General features: G+C 32.9%; 2 protein-coding genes across 2 annotated transcripts in view; one reads left to right on the top strand and one right to left on the bottom strand.

Annotated features, from left to right (window-relative positions):
• LOC132733057 (protein ZGRF1-like) overlaps positions 1 to 6,195 on the top strand; it is a 31,644-nt gene extending 25,449 nt beyond the window's left edge. Inside the window, exons 6-9 of the mRNA XM_060719643.1 lie at positions 668 to 777; positions 1,087 to 1,234; positions 3,000 to 3,259; positions 5,521 to 6,195. Coding sequence (XP_060575626.1) covers positions 668 to 777; positions 1,087 to 1,234; positions 3,000 to 3,259; positions 5,521 to 5,696 — 694 coding nt within the window. The 3' untranslated portion in view covers positions 5,697 to 6,195. The remainder of the gene's footprint in view (positions 1 to 667; positions 778 to 1,086; positions 1,235 to 2,999; positions 3,260 to 5,520) is intronic.
• Positions 6,196 to 6,720: 525 nt separating this feature from the next.
• The window catches only part of LOC132733056 (protein C12orf4 homolog), a 44,719-nt gene continuing 28,962 nt past the window's right edge, over positions 6,721 to 22,477 (bottom strand). Inside the window, exons 6-12 of the mRNA XM_060719641.1 lie at positions 21,101 to 21,198; positions 15,001 to 15,085; positions 14,394 to 14,515; positions 13,249 to 13,424; positions 10,812 to 11,036; positions 8,972 to 9,097; positions 6,721 to 7,813 (exon numbers count right to left, since the gene is read on the bottom strand). Coding sequence (XP_060575624.1) covers positions 7,724 to 7,813; positions 8,972 to 9,097; positions 10,812 to 11,036; positions 13,249 to 13,424; positions 14,394 to 14,515; positions 15,001 to 15,085; positions 21,101 to 21,198 — 922 coding nt within the window. The 3' untranslated portion in view covers positions 6,721 to 7,723. The remainder of the gene's footprint in view (positions 7,814 to 8,971; positions 9,098 to 10,811; positions 11,037 to 13,248; positions 13,425 to 14,393; positions 14,516 to 15,000; positions 15,086 to 21,100; positions 21,199 to 22,477) is intronic.

Genomic DNA, 22,477 nt, shown 5'->3' with positions numbered 1-22,477 from the left:
GATTTGAACTAATTTTTGTCATTTTCTCAACTTTTTCCAACAAACATTTTATGATATTGCTACAGTCTGGTTGTTGTTTCTGTACCCGTTGCCTTTGCCATTTAAGAACTTAAACATTGGCCATTATTTTATTACTATATCCCAGAATAAATTCCAGTGTATATTGTAATGCACCTGGTCGTTTGTCCATCCGTCTGTTAGCAATGTCGGGTTTAGTTCTGTATCTTTTGAATTGATGGAAGGAAATTGAAACTACTTTGCAGAAACGTTAACCATAATGAGACAATGTGTAAGCTGACCATTACAATCTTAGTGTGACTTAAAGACAAAATAAATATTTCATTGGAAAAACATAAATGTCTTTACATATAAAGAAGCATTGTCATACAGTTGTACAGTAAGATGATGTATTTAACCTTTACCCTAATAAATATCTGAAATAGTCTTGTCCATCTTTCAATCTAAACATAAACATTTAGAAACTTGGAAATTTTTAAAAAATATTTACATGTGCATGTACTGAATTAATAGCAAACAGTGCAGACCTTGATCAGATGACAGGGATGTGCCCAATGATCTTGGTCTGTACTTGTCAAATGGGTTTATCCCAGTAGGCTAAGGGTTAATGGTGACCTATGTTACATGAGAACTGGCATTTATGTTACAGGAGGACCAATGTTGCCCTGACCAGAGCCAGGCATCATCTTCTCATAGTAGGCAACTTAAACAATCTCTCCAAGAATGTACTGTGGGGGAAAGTTATAAACCATTGTAAAGGTATTTAAGAGAGAAAGTTATTTTCTCATTATAAGTTTATCTTACAAAGTTGGTTACATCATGTTTGAAGAGTAATTCATAATTTCATTAATAGAATGACTACAGTATTGTAATGATTGATTCACTTAGTATAAGAAAATTTTAACTATTTATTTTGTTGATTGACCTGTCTCGTTTTGATTTTGCAAATGACAATTTGTAGTTTAGGGATTTCAAGTATAAAAGTTGAGAGTTGTGCACAATATTGTTTTGTATATAACCTCTCCGACGCTGTTGATTTTGTGTAATAGATCTTTTTGGTAATTTCAGAGTATGAAAATGGTGTCCAGTCTGCAGATGAAGCTAGGCACAGTCTGGAGAAGTACTTAGAAAATTTGAAAAGTTGTGAGACCAGTCAAAACAGTGTGAGTAGTAAATCAAACTCTCAGAGCAGCACAGCCAGAGAGACACTTACAAGGTAATCTGATAATTAAATTTATCATGCAACTGCTATGGTAACTGCCCGATAACACTTGCCTGATAATTATTTTTGATATCAGGTCAGTAACCTGATATCAAAAATAAGCCCCGCCCATTTTAACGGACTTTTTTTCAATTGCTTATATTCTCATTTTCATCAGCATGTGAATTCTACAATGCAATCTCATACCCTTACAAGTCTTGAATCAAGATGTGATATTTATTCATTTATTTATTATTTCGATTTCAATTACGAATAAATTAGATAGTGAATAGTTTTAGCACCAACTAAATGAAGTGACGTCATAATTTATATTGCAAATGACATCATCGATGTTCACGTCATACTATACATGTAATCATAACAAACAGAGTAGACGATTTTCTTTGAGAACTTGTAAATGCTTACTTTATTTCGCCGGATTATTATTTCATTACTGAACACATTGTTTCGTTTGAAAAATAAGACGCATGTTTGTGTAGCTTGTGTTTAATTGCCGATTTGACTTTTCTTGAATTGAAATTATCGTGAACTTTTGAATTTGACTATTCAAGACAAAAATTGCGGTAAAGTTAAGTTTATGTGATTCTTAGTGGATTTTTGGATCGATGTTTAAATTAAAGGTAAGAATTCTATCGTATTAAGTCTACATTTTGTTGTATCTTTTATCCGAGTCGAAAGAAAAAATGGCCGCCATTTACAAATTCTAAGTTTCAGGGGCGGAAGAATTTGTTTTCAAGAATTATTTCTTTGAACAAAAAAAAACCTTTTTTACGAAATTCGCTATTTAAAAGTAGATTATTTTCTTATTTTGACAGTTATTATGTGTTACATGATAAATAGAAAAACATGCTACTGTCTTTTGATATCAATTTTATCAGGCTCGGCTGATATGGGCAGAAAGGGCTCGGCAAGCCTCGCCCTTTCTAGCCCATATCAGCCTCGCCTGATAAAATTGATATCAAAAGACAGTAACATGTTATTCTCTATATCACTGATATAAAAATCAATAGCAGATGGAAGTGGGAAAAAAATGCTTAGCATTTTTAAAGGGGAACATCTGATCAAAATTTTATAAAATATTTTTTATATCTGATATTTGTTGCTACATTTTACCTTCTGTCTGTTACCTGTCTCTATACAGCTAAATAAATGCTTGTTTTTTTAGCAGCAAAAAATGGGGGGGGGGGGGGTGAGCTGCTGGAGTTACAATTGATTGTTACATAATCTATATGTTTTTCATTATGGTCATGGGTTTTTACATAGCTGACAGGTTTAAATCAATACAAAGTATGATACCAAGTATGTCAATTTCTTTCATATGAGGTAGCTACCTAGTCTTTTTACCTACAGTTTGTGGTATTACTTTGATGTCTGCTATTGCTTGGAAAAGATGTTCAATTCATGGAGGGGCATCTAAGGTTGTCTTCAACCTGTAAAGATAAGAAGGTGCCCAGTATTACCTTTACTGCTTGAAAACAGCTTTACTATTTGGAGTACTTACTGGTCAAAAGAATGACTTAAATCTGATATTTGTTATCTGGAGCTCGGCAATTGTGGGTTTTTCAGAACTTATCTTCTGATACAAAATTTTACTATTGTAGTCTCACAGTGCCCCACCAGTCACAATAGGTAAGTCAGTATGTTGCACTTATTCGAAGCTTAATGTAATTTGTTTGTACCCCCAGCTTAGCTGGGAGAACCCAAAATATTTCCAGAGTAAGTCTAATGGTAAACACTTAAAGGTTTTCTTACATTACAGAAAGAGAAAGCCTAGAAGAAAGAGAAAGATTTCAGAGGACCATGTTGACCATAACTCCGCCTCCTCTCTGACTAATGAACAGTTGCAATGTAGTTCCAATAATTCTTCAAAAAGACGTAAGAATGGAGCAAAACAAAATACAATATCTGATATAGATAGTGTGATGGACAATGTAGATTTTGATGAAGACTTTGTAGAAGAGGTGAACATGAAGTCACTAGATGCAGCTGAATGTGATAGCTCAACTATTTCCACACATGGTAAATTTATTGTTATAATAATGCTATGTATACTTTGTTTATGTAACCTGCAATAGAATAGTGAACTATACCCATTTTCTTGAATTTGTGGAATTTGTGTAATACACTTGCCCGACTTCAAATTTGTATTTGTCCAGAGTTAATCTAGAGGTATTGTTATATCTAAATTCTAAAAGTAATGTCTGTCCTCATTCAAGACTTGGGTGAAAGGGAAATTATTTTTGCTGCCATTGATCAGAAGATTAAAATACTTCTTATTTTCACAATGTTCAAAGATTTTGTACGAGCAATTAGCCTGAAGTCATTGTTAAATAGCATGCACTCACTCGGTAAACTTACTTTATCAACATACCGGTACTTTAACAAATCTCCATCTGTAAATGTAATCTTGTTTGAGGACAGACTCTCTGTAACCTTTTGTAATATTTGAATTTTCTATTAATTGATTTTTTGTACTGTATCCCTTTCTATATATCTGATGTAGTGAATGTTTCTTGACTTTATGTTGGTATTATTTTGATGATTCAAAGCAAAATTTTCTCTGAGAGCAATAGATAATCTTGTGGTCACTGGTTCGACAAATGATGGTGGACACTAGTCTTAAGATCATTTGTGTTTAGTTTATACAAATTTATTTTAGTTTGATTGTGTAGGAAGCTATAAGCTTACTAAAACACTCTTGAATCTGTTCCTGGAACCGAACTATACTAAGCAATGAGTGTAAGGTTTATTGCTCATGGATACAACAGCTTGCTCCTGATTGGGTTTGAACACACGTGGCCAGCAATCCTTAGATTACTAGTCTGACGCATTAACCGCTCGGCCATGTCGCCAAACTTATCATTTGTGTTTCACCAGTGATTCAGAAATCATGTGCGCTTAGTAGTTGGTAACTTGTGGAGGAATTAGTATTTACTGGTTAGTTATTCAGGAAATCAGAGATATGACTTAAAATGTGTTGAAATCAGCAGAGAAAAATACAAGATGGGAAAGAATCATGTTAAGTGAACAAGAGGATTAATCAAGTATGCATGTGTTTCTGTTATTATGAGGTTATTCTGTTATCTGAATTTTAAGAAATAAATATGTTAATAGTGGGGGTGTTGGGGCAGTAGCCCCCAATAAACAAATGTGCTCATGTTATTTATCTTTCAGCATTGGCTAAACTAGATGTGTTTCAAACTTCAGTTTCATAGAGAAATGTATGAAGATATCCTTGGCTGTATAATTGTTGTAATTTTTGTGTTATATGATTAATGTAGTCTTTGCTATATTATATATATGCTCCTGTTTAATGTTTTATCTGTATTTCAAATATAAATGTTAATATGAAAAGTTAACAAAGTTGGCATGAGGGTAATAGTTTACTGGCATCTGTTGCAACTTGATTTATGTAATGTTGAACTTTTTTTTTTATGTTCACAACTTCATTACAACATTAATGACAATATAAATGATTTCACCTTTGATTAAACATGATGCAAGAATCTTTATTCAGCTGTTGTCATCACGTTTTTGTGAATTCTCTCAGACAGCCTTAATTGTTACCAATGAAGACATTATTCAAGTATACTCTCTCTTCCCTTAATAAATGTTTCATCAAATGTTATCCCCTTGTGGCTGAGGGGTTGCCTTTAAACATTCGAGGCATCAGAATTGCAGCCACTCTTTATCCCTGCATGATTGTAAGTGTGACTAAATGGGTTTGAATTACTGGAGTCTATCCATCTCTTAGTCCCAGCAGGTGAGGTGGTTTTGATGGTGTTGTTATTAAGTTTGTAACACTCGAGGTTAGCCAAAATCATCTTTCCTGTTTTGGCACCTAAATTGTGTTGGTGCGCCATAAAACCAAACAAAATTCATGTAATGTAAAGGAGTTAACATAATGTTCATGTACCTGTAATTATTAAATTAATCGTAAGAGCAATAAGAAATCTATGCCACTTGTGAAGCCCTAACAAGCTGTTTGACTAGGCTGCGTCTATTTTGCTGGCAGCCCATACTGTCGTTCTTAAGTCTCATACAGTGATACTGGACTTTATATTCGAGGCAGAGCAAGTTCTTTACTCAGATTTACCATGGCTATAGTGAAACCAAACAATTCCTTTATGATTATAAAATGTAAATGAACTCATAGGGTTTCCAGGTAAGCCATTAAACCGTTGTGATTCATGTGATGTCCATGATTTTGATAGTACAATTCAAAATACAGGTATGTATATTCTTTAAAAACTGCTTAAAAATGATTGTTATATTGATAGGTGATGAGCGTCCTTTGACAGAGACTACAGGGAATTGTCAGTCTAGTAAACAGCAAAGAGAACATCGGAAACATCAAGATAAACTTAAAACATTGACATTTGATTCTGATCAGGAAAATACAGATGTTGAAGATGTTGATAATGATGATGACTTGCCAACATTCAGCTGTGATTAAAGTACACAGGACTTGATGATTCAGATCAACTGCGCACCTTAAGCTGCGACTTTTCTTTCACATTTTATTTCTTGTTTCAACCATTGTAAAATTTAAACGTCTTTCCTGACATGCTGCTGTTAACTAAAATATTTTTTTACTTTATTTTTTTTTATACTTTGTTAGAAATGACAAGAAAAAGTGGCTTGATTGATGCACTTTTGGAAATCATTTATATAATTTGAATTATCATTTAAATATAATTGTAATTTTATTATAATATCTTGTTACTGTTAACATTGTTTTATGTCATGATTTAGAAATTCTACTATTACACTAATGGAAATACGAAATATGCTTTGAAAGTTGTTTTTATTGTTAAAATATCCTGTATTATATCGGAACTTGTTTTACTGCTGGAAAATAATATATTATAACTTGTGATATAAATAGTAGATATAAATAGTATTTTGATAGGTTTCTTGGTAAAATATCTGATTAAAGATATCATGAAAGTTTATCTGCTTTTCCCTTATTGCATTGTTTCCATTCTATTAACAGTTTTAAATGTTACAGTCAGCAGCTTTTAACCGTATCGCTATTAACCTGGCAGGGAGAGTGCAAAGCGAAGCCCTAGAAGCAGGGTATATATATTTTGCTGATTTTGAAAATTTGATTAAAGCTTAGACAGTATTACTGATGCCATTCATCCATGACAGCTATATCTAATGATCTTTATGAGGTTGGCTGTTATAATTTAAAAGTCAGGCTAGTACTGGTATAGAATCAATTATCAATGGTCTTGTGGTGGTCAGGTAAGGTGGGCTTGTGCGTGACTGAAAGTATCTTACGTTAACTAACAGTATGTACAGGCCAGCCTATCAAAGACTTACCATCAGGTTTATGTACAGGCCAGCCTATCAAAGACTTACCATCAGGTTTATGTACAGGCCGGCCTAGCAAATGCTTACCATCAGGTTAATTCTCCATCTCTTTGTCATTAAAGTACACTCATGAAGACTGAGTAAAAAAAAGAATCTAGACAAACAATATATAATTCATTTATTAACAATATTGCACTTTAAATATACAAAAAACAATGAGCATAATTATATTCATAATATAGATTTTTGTCACATGACTTCAAGGACTACCAAATTCTGCCAGTTTATTAGCAATGAGAGGTCATAGGTCAATTGGTTATTGTTTCACAATTGAAATAATGCAACAATTAAAAGCCAGTTTCAATTACAATATTGGATTGTTTTGAAAGTGGAGTGAAATGAGTAATTCACAGTGATGTCCTAATCTTATTTAAAAGTACTAATTAAATGGAGCACTTCAAGGGCGTAAAATGCAAAAGATGCTATGTAAAAAATATAATACAGATGTTGCTATGTTCTTCAGTTTTAATATTCATTATTTGTCACAGAATTATAATATCTGTTGTATGTTATGGTTAGAATCAGAATATTGGTCCAAAGGGTACCTACCCAGTGGGCGGTAACAAGGCTTGTCGAGTTCCCACCCATGGGCTGGTACTTGAGGGATTGGATATTCTTATCTGAACCACAAACACATGTCAGATATTTTTTCTTGAATATTCTACCATATTTTAATAGGTTTACCTCAATAAAATAATTTTTCATTAAAATTAATGTCATTTATTCTGTAACTTTTTTTCTTAAAATAATGTATTCATTCACAACTTCATTCATAATGGCTGAATAATGTCATCTACTGTTTACATAGCACTTTGTCTCAACATTATATGACACTTTTCTTAGATGTTGCTCGTTACCCCTTATGAACATGACAACACTTCTTTTAGATATCACTATTAATGTAGCACATGCATTGACCACTAAGCCTTAACACTATATGACACTTTCATTAGGTAGTGTTGTAGATTTGACCCTTATGAACACGACAACACTTTTTTCAGTTTTATATGTTGATGTTGCACAGGCGTTGACCACTAAGTCTTACCACTATATTACACTTTCATTAGATAGTGTTATTGATGGACCACTACATGACTTATTGTATCAGGAGGATTTAGCCATGACTGGATTAGACAAGCGGAAAATAGTTGGTAGCATATTACTGATCCCAGAAAATAGTTCTTCTGATATACCCTGAAAAAACAAGTCAATAAATATATACATGTACATGTTTTACAGAAATACATTCTCTAATAAAATTAAAAATTGTGGTTATAAATAAAAAAAAACGAACAAATATTTAAAGAAATTTAACTTAGTGTAAAACAGTCAATAAATATATAAGTGTTTTATTATGTATATTCATACACTATTAAACTATAAATTAATCAATATAAGTGAGACAGTACATTTATGTAAAACAGTCTACTTGTTTTTGTGCGTTTTATCTAGATATTTCAATTGTTTTTCAGTTTTATCATATCTTATGGTAAATTTAATGAAGGACATTATTTTGCACTTTATATGAAACAGACGTGAAATATTGATAATGTGTATTTAAAAATTAAAATGAGATGGTGATAATTTTAGAGAATGTTTTCTCTAATATACATTGTAGTTATAAATAAACAGCTGAGAACAACTAGATATTTGAAGAAATTTAAGTTATATAGAGGATAATGAATGAGTTACGGTTTAATACTTAATTTATTGAACAAGTTGAATAGAATCATATGTGAGCAAGCCCCTGGCGAGCATAATATTGTTTTATTCAATGAGTTCAATAAATTTAGTAATCAATCTACACGAATATAATATTCTTATTATCATATATCTGAAGGATAGAACTGTTAACAGTTACAAAGATTCATTTTTCATTGACGTGCCTATAGTGCAACACTAACATTATCCTGCTTTTATGCTATATTTATATATAATGAAAATGACATCACATTATAGTTTTATTACATTGTGTAATATCATTTTATTAAGTGGCTTTATTTTTTTTATTTTTTTTTTTTTTTTATTGGGTTTTACTTCACACCAACACAGTATAGGTCATATGGCATCGTTCCAGCTTTACTGGTGGAGGAAGACCTCAGGTGCCCTTCCGTGAATTATTTCAGGCATGAACAGGCACCTGAGTAAAACCACCAACATTCCATAAGCTAGCTGGATAGATTCCTCATATGAAAGAATCCAAAGTCCCTGTTGGGATTTGAACCCACAGCGGTGAGGGGCAAGTGGTTTAAAGTCAACGACCTTAACCACTCGGCCACGGACGCCCCAAATGGCTTCATTACACTCCTGCGCCTTGGTTGATATGATAAAAGATATAAAATGATAGAATACCAGAGGGACTAGGAACTGTATAGTAAGAGCCTCTGCACCACCATACGTCGCCATTTCCATCATAAAACCTTTTACACATTTAAACACAAGTTCGGATCTCTTCATACACCAGGGTATAGTCATCTCCTGTTAAAATATATGTATCCAAATAATAAAAACCAGTTTATGCAGATGATAAAATATTTCACTGCTGTATAAGATATCAAGTGATTTCTAGAAATGAGGCTTTGAAAAACTAATATTGCATTTATCATTCTCTATAAGTGAAATAAATACAAATGATCTATTATCTCTGACATTTCATGTATAGGAAGTAATGGAATAATTGACAATAACCTCCGATAAAACTAAAGATTGTTATTAACCTCTGAAATTTGGTGCGTGAGGAAATAGTTAGGTTTTAATTTACACCTACTATTACATGTGCAGGAGTGGTTAAGGTCATTACTTATCTCTGACATTTCATTTGTAAAAAGTTAAATAATGATTAAGGTTGTTATATTCCATTGACATTTCATGTAATGGAACGGCTAGTCTTTTTTGATATTTCATATGTACAAAGTAATAGGAGGGTTTAAGGCTATTACTGACCTGAAATTTCAGGTATAAGAAGTAAAAACAAGATTGCATTTGAGAAAAATGCTATGCCACCGCATTAATCCTTGTACCTTCAGACAATAAGATTTTTTGATTTTTTTACTATATGTTTATATTGAAAATCAATAACCCCCGGGGCAAAGGCAATTTTGACCCCATTGCTATAATTTAAACAATCTTGCTAGAAGTTCATTTCATAATGTTTCATGCAAAATATCTAACCTCTAGCATTTGTCAATTACTAGAAGAAATTTTTTTAAAGTTTTTACTACAAGTCATGTTTAAGTTTTTTTTCCTATATACATATAAGGAAAACCAATGACCCCCGGGGCGGGGCCGATTCTGATCCCAGGGCTATAATTTGAATAATCTTGGTAGAGGTCTACCAGACAATGCCTTATGCAAAATATCTAAGCTCTAGGCCTTTTGGGTCTTTACAAGAAGGTATTTTAAGTTTTCACTATATGTACATATAGTGAAAATCAATGACCCCCAGGGCGGGGCCGATTTTGACCCAAGGGCTATAATTTGAACAATCATGGTAATGGTCTGTCTACCAGACAATGCCTTATGCAAAATATCTAAGCTCTAGGCCTTTTGGGTCTTTACAAGAAGGTATTTTAAGGTTTTGCTATATGTACATATAGTGAAAATCAATGACCCCCGGGGCGGGGCCGATTTTGACCCCAGGGCTATAATTTGAACAATTGTGGTAGAGGTCTACCAGACAATGCCTTATGCAAAATATCTAAGCTCTAGGCCTTTTGGTTCTTTACAAGAGGATTTTTTAAATTTATTCTTATAATTCCTTTTGGTTGCCATGGCAACCAGATTTCTGCATGGAATGAAATTCTTTCAACAACTTTGGAAGCCCTTCACCCAAGGATCAATCCTGCCAAGTTTGGTTGAAATTGGACTAGTGGTTTTTCACAAGAAGATTTTTTAAGTTCACTATATAATCTATATAACACACACACACACAAACAAACACACACACAGGTGAATCGCTATATGCCACCGCATCGCAGATGCTGCGGTGGCATAAAAATGTTCAGATTTAAACTCACCTCTGACATTTCATCTCTAAGAAGTAATACTTAAATTCACCTCTGACATTTCATCTTTAATAAGGAATACTTAATCTCACCTCTGACATTTCATCTTTAAGAGGTAATACTTAAACTCACCTCTGACATTTCATCTTTAAGAGGTAATTAATTTAATATATAAGATTTAAATTTACCTCTGACATTTCATGTGTAAGAAGTAAAGGAATGGTCAATGTTGTGATGTCATATCTACAGCACAGTTTGATGATGTTACGTAAAGCAAGAATTACAGCATGTCTCGATGTGACATCAAATCTCAACGAATCATCCGTGACCAGGTGAAATACTGTATGAACCTCCGATAAGTTGGAATGTTTTGTTAAATAAAAATCACCAGTAAACAGTTTTAAGCTCTTCTCCTGAAAATGTATAAAAGATTATTTTCTTTTGCTATTATTGTACAAGACTTAAAGGAACTCCACTAAGGTCTGAAAGTCTAAAAACATAAAATTTTAATTCCTTATATAGATCAACTGGAGCACAAGATTATTTATATAAAATTTACAACATTCAAAATAAAATAATTTCTTTAAATTCAGGTAAGAAAATGCACATGTATTATTATATTTATTCCTTGAAATATGAACTGCATATTTCTGACAAAAAAAATCACTTTTCCTATTACATATATTTCTCAGAACACACAAATAAAAATAAAATAAATGTTAGCTTAGTAAGGTGATAAATAAATGAAAGAACTGAAAACTAGAATTATTCAGTAACTTAAGACTGTTAAATTACTATAATCAGTGTTAAACCAGAAATCAGGAAGAAATGGCTGCACAGAAATTTGACCATGTTATGTCATTTATCCTATAAAGAGATGTTAAGGAGAGACTTCTCTCTCACAAATAACCTTGAAAATAATGTTTTTATATGTCAGATTGTCCTTGAAATTAAAATCTCAAGAGGGACACACTCACTGTTGTAAATGATGGAGATATTGCCCTTGAATTTGATGTCTCTAGGTGAAACATTAATGTAAATGATAGATATATAAACAATATGAACGATCCCAGCCACATTTCTGAGAAAGTAAAAAAGACTACAACCATACATGGACAGACTGGAGGACAGTCTCGTCTTAAATCTCATATTTACACAATATTTAGTAGATCTTATAATTTTTACTTGTATTACAGGTTCTTTATGAGAAATATAAATCAAAATTAGAGAAATTAGACAAATAAATTTCTTCTAGACAGACATTGTTCAATCAAAATTACTCAAAAATCGCTATAAAACAATTTCAGATGTGCAGTGTCCTTTTAAAACATTGTATGATCGAGGATCTAGACTTAAAAGCAATGTTAAACTGAGCACCGAATATCCTGCAAGTCTAGAAAAAATCCTATTTGCATATTGTATATACGTAATTTGACTGTAATTGTGGTTGAATTTCTGGATGATATTTTATGTTTGGCATTTCTGCCACCTTGAGTAAAGTTCAAATTCCCTTCTGGTTAAGTTTTAAGTAACACTGGCAGTGTAAAGGTCATATGGTGTCTTTCCAGTTTTACTGGTGAAGAAAAAATTAAAATGACTTTCGATGTATAATTTCAAGCACAAACTGGCTACAAGTGGTAAACTTTTCTAAGTCAAGAGACTTATATACCACTCAGTCATGGAGACCCAATAAAGTCTCTTTGCATTTACACACATACAAATGTGTTTGTAGAAACAAAAAAGTCTTTACAGTTTACAAACAATGGAAAATCTGGAATTTTGAAAAAAATTCTATAAGGTCAAGGTCATTTAAATTTATAATCATATTTCAATATGTCAAAGTATTGTCAGTATAGCATAGCATTTGTTCAAAATTATGCTATGCCCAAGCATGAAGGGTCCAGCTAATGGACTGAAGATGCTATTGTCCTGGTTCAAATTATAAGCTTTAGCAGGTAAAACAGTATTCACCCAAATCAAATCCATTAATTAAGAGATAAAACAAATGTTTTAATCTTAAAATAGATAAATACAGAATCCCTAAAGAAAGCCCAACACGGCAAAATTGAAAATGTTGCAGGCTTGGTTTGATTGAGCCTGTTCATGGACGGTACTGGAAAGTGCAAGTTACCGTCCACGCCCCCTAGCACCGGCTTAAGCAGAATTCAACATTTAAACATGAAATAGTAGAATTTTGAATTTAGAAACATCCGCAGATGTGTTAAACCCTTTCCATTTGGAATCTCTTGACTTCTTCGTTTTTCTATCCGGACATATCATTCATCATTTTTAGGCGAAATTTTCAAAATATGTTTTTTTGTTGGGTTTAATGTCACATTAACATAGTATAGGATATTTAGCGACTTTCCAGCTTTACTGGTGGAGGAAGACCTTGGGTGCCCCTGTTTACATTATTTCAGGCAAAAACAGGAACCTGTGTAGAACCACTGACGTTCTGCAAGCTAGCTGGACAGCTTTCTCAAATGATGACAGTAGTGCCGCTCGAACCTACATTGGTGAGAGAAAAGTGGTTTGAAGTAAACGACCTTAACCGCTTGACCACAGTCGCTCCTTTAATATATATTTATTGACAGCAAAAGAAACCAGTCGTATAACATGATATACCTGAGTGTCTCCACTAGAAGCACTACCAGTACTCTTTAAGCTAACTTTATCATTATCTTCTGCTACTTTCCTTCTTGTCTCCCATGCCGTTTTCAGCTCCTCTTCTATCTTTGTGAACTGTTTCTCCAGGTTAGGGAAATGAAAATCAGTGGAGCGTTCACATACCTTGGCAAACTCTGGAATACAGAGATACTAAGTAAGAAGTCAAAATATCATGGAACATTGTAAAAATAGATGCCTTAAAGGGACTCTACCAAGGTTTGATGTCTTAAAGGGCCTCTACCGAGGTTTTTTAACAAGATTTGACTGGAGATAATTATTCAAGAGTAATACTCCATTTGATGTAGAGTCTAGACCAATAACTTGTGTGCAAAATTTCAGATCATTCACTCTTTCCGTTTTTCCAGACAAAATATTTCAACTCTAAAAACTTAACAAAAATTGAAAAATATTGCAAAGGTTTGCTGAGAAAAGCATAATCATACAATTTTCTATTTTTTTCCTGTATTTATTTCTTAATTATCTTCTGCATATCTTTCTGTTCTAAGTGTCCAAGCTGCTCTATGAGAGAAATTCAATTTTTTAATTTTTAAGAAATTACTGCTACTAAACAATTGTAAAATTTTTAATGAAAATACACAAAATAAATTCTATTACACAGTGAAGTACACAAGAGCGACCCTCTTTAAAGCAACTACCTCTGTACAACAACAGTTTCAAAACTTTCCAAAAGTACAACTTCACAACAGATTTAACCTCTCTAGAGCAATACCTCTTAATAACAACAAAATCCTTTGTCACCCACATGCTGTTGCTTGACATAGTTTGTCTGTATTTAACAAGGGCATGCCTGGCTGAGTGCTTAAATCACTTGCCTCTCACTGCTATGGGATTGAATCCCGACAGGGACTTTGAAGTCTTTCATGTGAGTTAGCTATCCAACTAGTTTACGGAACGCCGGTGGTTCTACTTGGGTGCCTGTTCGTGTCTGAAATAATGCACAGAAGGTCATCTGAGGTCTACCTCCATCAGTAAAGCTGGAAAGTTACCATATGACCTATATTGTGTTGGTGAGACGTAAAAACCAACAAAAAAAAAACAACAAAAAAACAACAACAACAAAAAACTGTATTTAATACACAAACCTTTCTTCAGACCACTGTATGTATTAAGCCTATTATCCACTAACATGATCATACCACATAAGTTTTTAGAGTAGAGTGACATAGCTGTCTGTAGACGCTGAGGCTGCGCTACCATAACACCACTGAAATAAATATTACAGAATTTTATTGCCCTTGAATTAGAAAATATTTTCAATTTTCTAATTGTTGCGCATAGCTCAAAAAGTATTTGACCTGAAGTCATGAAACTTTACAAGAATGTTGATAAGCAAGTGAAGTGGGCCATGACTAGGTTCCTCACACAACACCGGTATTGGAAGCTAACTCAAATCTGATATAATCTATATAAGTCACAACAACTTGCTTACAAGAACTTGCTTCACAATCAAGTTAAAGAAATATGTTTTCTGTCCTCTAAAGTTTTAAGGGAAACAAACAATATCTAGATATGTGTTAATAGGACACATATGCCACAATTTCCCACTATTTTGTAAGTCTACAAACAGCCTGAGAACATGACAAATGGATAAAAGCAGATACACACCAGATCCCCCCTCCCCCCACAGGCTGAGATAGTCCCATAAAAAAAATACCCAACACTTTTTATGAAGAAATGAGTAGAACATACCCAACAGTATGGGGTTTATGTCTACACAGATCTAGTATACTGGCACTAAGTAATCGAAGATTGTGTGTCGTTTTCATCTGAGCCCCTGAAAATAAACAAAAAAAAAACAAAGTTACAATGCTGTGTGGTCAATAAGGGTTGTATGGTATAAATTATGTATTATTTGTTACATATATCAAATTCTTATCATATACATGTATATGATATTTTTTAACAGAAATAATAAATGGAAAAATGTTCAGAAAGTGTCCAGTGGCTGGTCCTTGACCAGTATATGAAAAGACGGAAACAAATTCATATACTTTTTTCTGTCTTTTCAGTGTGAATTTTTCTTTCTTATGATTTAATTTTTATATAGTTATTTTCTTCTTTTTTTTTTAATACTTTTTTGACATTTCAAAAACATATACTTTGTTAACAAGATCCAATTGTGAAACCAGCTTCTGGAAAGTTTGAAGGACAAATCATTATCCAATTGTGAAACCTGCTTCTGAAAATTTGAAAATTTTCAAGGTCAAATTGTACAAATTATATAACGGATAGAGAAAAACCTATTGTATGTGTTTTGTTTTTTGGGGGGTTTTTAACAGTGTACTACAAAGAAGCTCCTTGACTTAAATTGTATTAGTTTCCGCCCACTTTCCCATGCAAGTAGTTCTGAACTTTCCCTACTTACAACAGATGTCATGTCTGACCCCGAAACAGTTTTGAAGGTCATTGTTGATGGGTTGAATTGATAATAAAAGTGCAATAATCATTTCCAAGAATACAGCTGTCACATGTACTGTATAAATATGAAGGTTCTCTGAAAAGTTTCGAGGCTTGTCGCATAACTTTTATATTGAAGCATTATAATCATTTCTAAGTTTGTTATATTATACAGTATATTAGTCAGTTTTGTAAATATAGCCAAAATATTTCACTTGAGATTTTATGTGCAATAATAATATTAATTTTAATAATTTCAGTTAAACTCTCTATATATTGCTGCAAAGGAAGCACTTTGTTTTTCTATTCTTTGAGGCTATATGGTACATCAAGGCATAACATAGATATCATTTGCTAAAAAGGCAGCAAAAATATGTCAAATTTAATCCTAAGCACAATAATGATGAGCTTCATATGTGCTTCAATTTTTTACACTAAAACATTATAAACAAACTTAAAACTGGAATAACCCTTGAAGCTGTTGCATGATATCATGAATGGCTAAACATTATGCAAAGATCAACTAACTATTATAAGACATAATGTCAACATTGGAGTGACCCCAATAGAACATTTGAGTTTAAATAACAACAAATCTAAGAAACCATGCTATTCAGCATTTCATGGTGTTTTGCTAGCAAATGAAATTCTGTGATACTTGTCAACGCTATGAATGTTAGTGACATCCCATCAAAGTCAAAGTGCCCCATAATATACGAAGACTTAGTGTATATAGAGCAATTGTGATAGTTATCGAAGACTTAGTGTATATAGAGCAATTGTGATAGTTATCGAAGACTTAGTGTATATAGAGCAACTGTGATAGTTATCGAAGACTTAGTGTATATAGAGCAACTGTGATAGTTATCGAAGACTTAGTGTATATAGAGCAACTGTGATAGTTATCGAAGACTAAGTGTATATAGAGCAATTGTGATAGTTATCAAAGACTTAGTGTATATAGAGCAATTGTGATAGTTATCGAAGACTTAGTGTATATAGAGCAACTGTGATAGTTATCGAAGACTTAGTGTATATAGAGCAACTGTGATAGTTATCGAAGACTTAGTGTATATAGAGCAACTGTGATAGTTATCGAAGACTTAGTGTATATAGAGCAATTGTGATAGTTATCGAAGACTTAGTGTATATAGAGCAACTGTGATAGTTATCGAAGACTTAGTGTATATAGAGCAACTGTGATAGTTATCGAAGACTTAGTGTATATAGAGCAATTGTGATAGTTATCGAAGACTTAGTGTATATAGAGCAATTGTGATAGTTATCGAAAACTTAGTGTATATAGAGCAATTGTGATAGTTATCGACACTTTGACTTAAACATGCCAATATTCCCCCAAGTTGATCTTCTTGAATTATTGTATTGTTGAAACTATATGTTTCTGTGATGATAAAATTTGATACATATAAATAAATTACATATTGACACAGAAGTCTTATTCCAGAAGGGAATTTGTTTGGAGTTCAAATGCAGAGTAGTCATTTGATTGGAGTTCAAAGGCAGAGAAGTCATTAGTTTGGAGTTCAAATGCAGAGTAATTATTTGGCAGAGTAATTATTTGTTTGGAGTTCAAAGGCAGAGAAGACATTTGTTTGGAGTTCAAATGCAGAGTAGTCATTTGATTGGAGTTCAACTGAAGAGTAGCCATTTGTTTTGAGTTAAAATGTAGAGTAACCATTTGTCTGGAGTTCAAATGCAGAATAGCCATTTGTTGGGAGTTCATTTGCAGAATAGTTTATTTGGAGTTTAAATGCAGAATAACTATTTGTTTGGAGTTTAAATGTAGAGTATTAAAACAACAAGGAATTTGTTTGGTGTTCTAAGTCATGCAGATTAATTAAAACACAAGACATCTGCATGATTAGTTAAATATACACACATTAATCAATGAAAGACTCATAAATGCTACAATGATTACACAAGTTACACTGTATATTATTTCAAGTACATGTACATTTATGTACATTTCTTTAAATAAATGCCACATGAGAATTGCTTACCAAAATGTCCTTACATAGAATGATTGCAGACACATTATTTGACTGAATCATTCATCGTAACTAACACTTTTGCAAGATTTTTTTTTCTAATTTATTTTTAAGTAAGTCATAATGACAAATAGGTTCAGTGTTGACCTTGAACACTAGGATATGTCATCTTAACCTTAAATAACGTAATTAAACATCTAGTTTGTCACTTGAAAAAAATGTAACAGGATCTAAGATGAACCCATCCAATTACAGGTATTGTGAAATTTCTCGAAATCACCTAATATAAAATACCAGCCATGTCATAGGTAAATTTAGGGTTTCTTGATTGCACTTTTAGATCCTGCTTCAAAACTTGTATATAATAATTGTGAAATACTAAATGTATATGCAAAGCTTTGTTTTTATAGTACATTTACATTGTAAATCTATTTCAAGTCATCAAATATTAAACCTTACACTGCCGGAACCAAAAGGTGATAAGCCTTTGCCACCAGTATACAGTCAAGCCAGCCTGCAAATCTGTGTAGTCTGACCAGGCTCTATACTGTTGTTAACTTGGTACCTCAATTTTTGTATTCTGATATCGAAATCTCTTGTAAATTTACTGCCCCAAATTCAAAGCAGGGCAAAATTCATTACACAATTTAAACAGCAGGTTAAACTATCCTTTCAAAACGTTACAAGTCAGAAATTATAAATTGCTATGTGTTACCAAGTGGGTCAAGGACAACAAGCAGCTAATTCATTAAGATAGTCTGATATAATCACACAATAATTATAATTTGATCTCTGATGGTGATTTCCTTAAAAATCAATCTTTTACAATTCCTGGTAGTGAGAATTTTTATCCAGTAACTTACTTTGTTAAATGGATTCACTCTAATTTTCTTTTGGAACATTCAATGTTTTGGGGTATTTATTTGATAAATTTATCAAAAATATAAAACTGAGTTACCAACAGTATAGAGCCTGGTCAAACTGCATGAAAGTGCAGGCTGACCTAGCTCTATACTGGTGGCCAAGCCTCTTTAATGGTGTCAAAGGCTCTAGAATGATGTCAAAGGCTCTTAAATGGTGTCAAAGGCTCAATATTGGTGGCAAAGTCTCTGTTATGGTGGCAAAGCCTCTGTAATGGTGTCAAAGGCTCAAAAAATGATGTCAAGGCTCTATTCTGGTGAATGGTGACAAAGGCTTTACAATGATGGCAAAGGCTCTACAATGGTGGCAAAGGTTCTATAATGGTGTCAAAGGCTCTATACTGGTGAATGGTGTCAAAGGCTCTATAATGGTGAAAAAAGGCTCTTTAATGGTGTCAAAGGCTCATATATAGTGTCAAAGGCTCTAAAATGGTGTCAAAGGCTCCAAATGGTGGCAAAGGCTCTACAATGGTGTCAAAGGCTCTAAAATGGTGTCAGAGGCTCTAAAATGATGTCAATGGCTCTAAAATGTTGGCAAAGGTTATATACTGGTGGCAAAGGATCTGTAAAGGTGTCAAAGGCTCTTTAATGATGGCAAATGCTCTATAGTTGTTGCAAAGGCTCTATAATGGTTTCAAAGGTTCTATACTCCTGGCAAAGGCTAAGTACTTGCCATTCCAGCAGGTTAAGGGTAAGCAAGAAATGGGTTTTGTAAGGAAAGGTATTAATTTGAAATGAGTGTTTTTGCCAAGATAGAAAACTTAACACGAGAATTAATTTGAAATGAGTGTTTTTGCCAAGATAGAAAACTTTACATGCTCTAAAATACATGATGATGAAATACAGTCAAACCAATGATTAAGACCCCTAATTAACAAGTATTTGTAACAGAGTTACAAATCTCCCAAACCTAAGGGAAACTTTACATGAAACACACTATGGTATTTTTTTAATAGTCTGATGTGTGTTTGGACTTTCAGTGGTAAATGTTAGATCTGCAAATGCAACAATAACTTTGTTTTAGAAATACACTCCTATGTATGTACTAAAAGAAATACAATTCAGCAGTTTTTATCACTGAAATACAAGGGAGATAACTTGAAAATTGTTTAAGATGGAGTTATTGTTTACTCCCTCTCAATGTTACCTTTTTATATTTTAATTTTCACTGGAATGTCTCGAATACTTTTGGAGTTATTCTATAGGCAAAGAAAAGACAGTCCAAGCTTAGATCCCTGAGTTTGACCTTAATCTTTGTGGTAGGGTCTGAGTTTAGCCCAAGACATGTTGTCTTATTATGATAAGTAATTTCAAAATCCCTTACCCGTAGATGAATAGCTGAGTTATGAACGGGCACGAATTGTAATACGTAGATGGAGGGATGAACATGCTCCCAAAATTGAATAAGGGGTCATTTCTCTTGTAATTTTCTTTTGTTTAATAGAGGACCATTGACCCTTCTTCTTGTTACAGAATAAACTTTGTTCTGTTTATATATAGGCCCCCTATTTCATTTTGAAAATTTCGGCCAGAGCCTATTTCTAGCCCCCTTTTTCTTTTCGAAAAGATGGAGGCAATAAAAACCATTTATTGAAATCCTGTTACAAAATGTCAACATTAAGCTTTCTTTTTTGTTAATAAGATTGCAAAATGCCCTTTAACACTGGTCTTCTTTATGTATTTTACTGTACTTGTGCTCAAGAACTAGTTTAATGTTTCAAAGAAGTTGGTCCCAGATTACTTAAAAGTTTGTCCCGGATTATTTAAAAGAAACGTCCATCCTGTTACCTTGTTCTTCTTACCGAATTACACAATTTTTCAGGATATAAGAAAGACAACATTTTATCACAGACGATTTATCATTCCCACACAGTGGTTTAATAATGATATCCGTTTGTGACTTTGTGACATAAACTTTTTTTTTCAACATAAAAAGGAAACATTTTTACAATCTGAGAGGTGTGTGGTGTTCCGGCTATAGGATGTAATGTTATCATGATATTTCCCATGAAGTGTTTTGAAGATATATACACTGATACATGTAACAATGTACCTTGGTTAAGAGAAAGTAGTGGATGGTTAGGATTTGTGGCGAGTACAGCTATATTATGGTTAACTTTCACTTTGCCCTTAAAACTGATCTCAGGCATTGACTCTAAATGTTATTTGTCTTTCACCATTTCTTTTGAAATCATATGGGATTAGTAGTTAGTCAGTCACTTACAGAGATATTGGTAATTACTGGTTAGTTATACAGGAAAGCTGGTTAGATTGTTGACTGCCAAGATATAAGCCAACTGTGTTAGTTTTCATTTCCATTTTTTATTGAGGGGGGGGGGGGGGTGTTCCATAAAAAAAAGATGGATAGCTTCCAAGCATGAAAGAATCCACCAAAGACCCGTACAGAATAGCGTAAAAATTGGCACAAAAACAAAGTTAGGAATGTTTTATATCACAACAAACCTAATATGATAGTAAAGCTTTCCTCCATCCTAATCTGGGCATGTCTTTCTTCCTCCTCTGCTTCTGGTAGGTTACTTGTCATTGCTCGGACACGCTGCCTACAAAATTCGAACATAAATGATAAACATGACCTCATTTAACTCATGTCAAAATTGTTATACATGTACTATTTTTTTTAACATTATTAAACACTGCTTGATAAGAGCGCAGCCTCTTATCTCAGACTTTACAATATTGCATGTTTGTAACGTCACTTTTCATTGGATAATTTAAACTTTTATATAAACTATATACACAGCTTCTGTGCCAATTTATGAAGTAATTTTCTTTCTTCTCCAAATAAAGTAATTTTGTTGTATGATAAATTTGTTATAAAGATGTCTGACATTGTATATGGCCATATATACTGAGCTATATAACCTGTCAGACAATTTTATAACTTATATGATAATATTACAGTCAAACCTGTGAATAAAAGCCATCCAAAGGAGGGTCTTAATCATACATGGTCTTAATCATACATGGTCTTAATCATACATGGTCTTTATCATACATTGTCTTAATCATACATGGCCTTTATCATACATGGTCTTAATCATACATGGTCTTTATCATACATGGTCTTAATCATACATGGTCTTAATCATACATGGTCTTAATCATACATGGTCTTAATCATACATGGTCTTTATCATACATGGTCTTAATCATACATGGTCTTTATCATACATGGTCTTTATCATACATGGTCTTTATCATACATGGTCTTTATCATACATGGTCTTTATCATACATGGTCTTTATCATACATGGTCTTTATCATACATGGTCTTTATCATACATGGTCTTAATCATACATGGTCTTTATCATACATGGTATTTATCATACATGGTCTTAATCATACATGGTATTTATCATACATGGTCTTAATCATACATGGTCTTTATCATACATGGTCTTTATCATACATGGTCTTTATAGACAAGTGGTCTTTATTCAGAGTTTACTCTGTTGTATTTTTATCAATGAAGGTTTCTCATTTAGTGGTTTTTATTTAGAGAGTGGTCTTTATTCTGAGTTGGTCTGACTGTACTAGTTTGTAATGTTAATTTTCATTGAACAATCAATATTTTTTTCATCATCTTTATTCTTGGCTTTTACAAATTGATGTATTAACAGCAATTTTGCTGCAATAAAAATTTGTTATATAGATTTTTGACATGTTATATTGGAATATTATTAACACACTTTGATGCAGCTTCATTCAAGGAACTTCCCTTGCAATATTCATCATAAACATGTATATACATGTATAAAGCCCTTTGGTTTCAAAGGAGCTGTCATAGTTATGAAACAATTATGGACAACAGTAGATC

This window comes from Ruditapes philippinarum, unplaced genomic scaffold (genome assembly GCF_026571515.1).
Source record: "Ruditapes philippinarum isolate M1 unplaced genomic scaffold, ASM2657151v2 ctg463_1_1_1_1, whole genome shotgun sequence".
Taxonomy (NCBI): Eukaryota; Metazoa; Mollusca; class Bivalvia; order Venerida; family Veneridae; genus Ruditapes; species Ruditapes philippinarum.
Note: the sequence above shows the minus strand (reverse complement) of the source record. Positions and strands in the feature narration are given on the sequence as shown.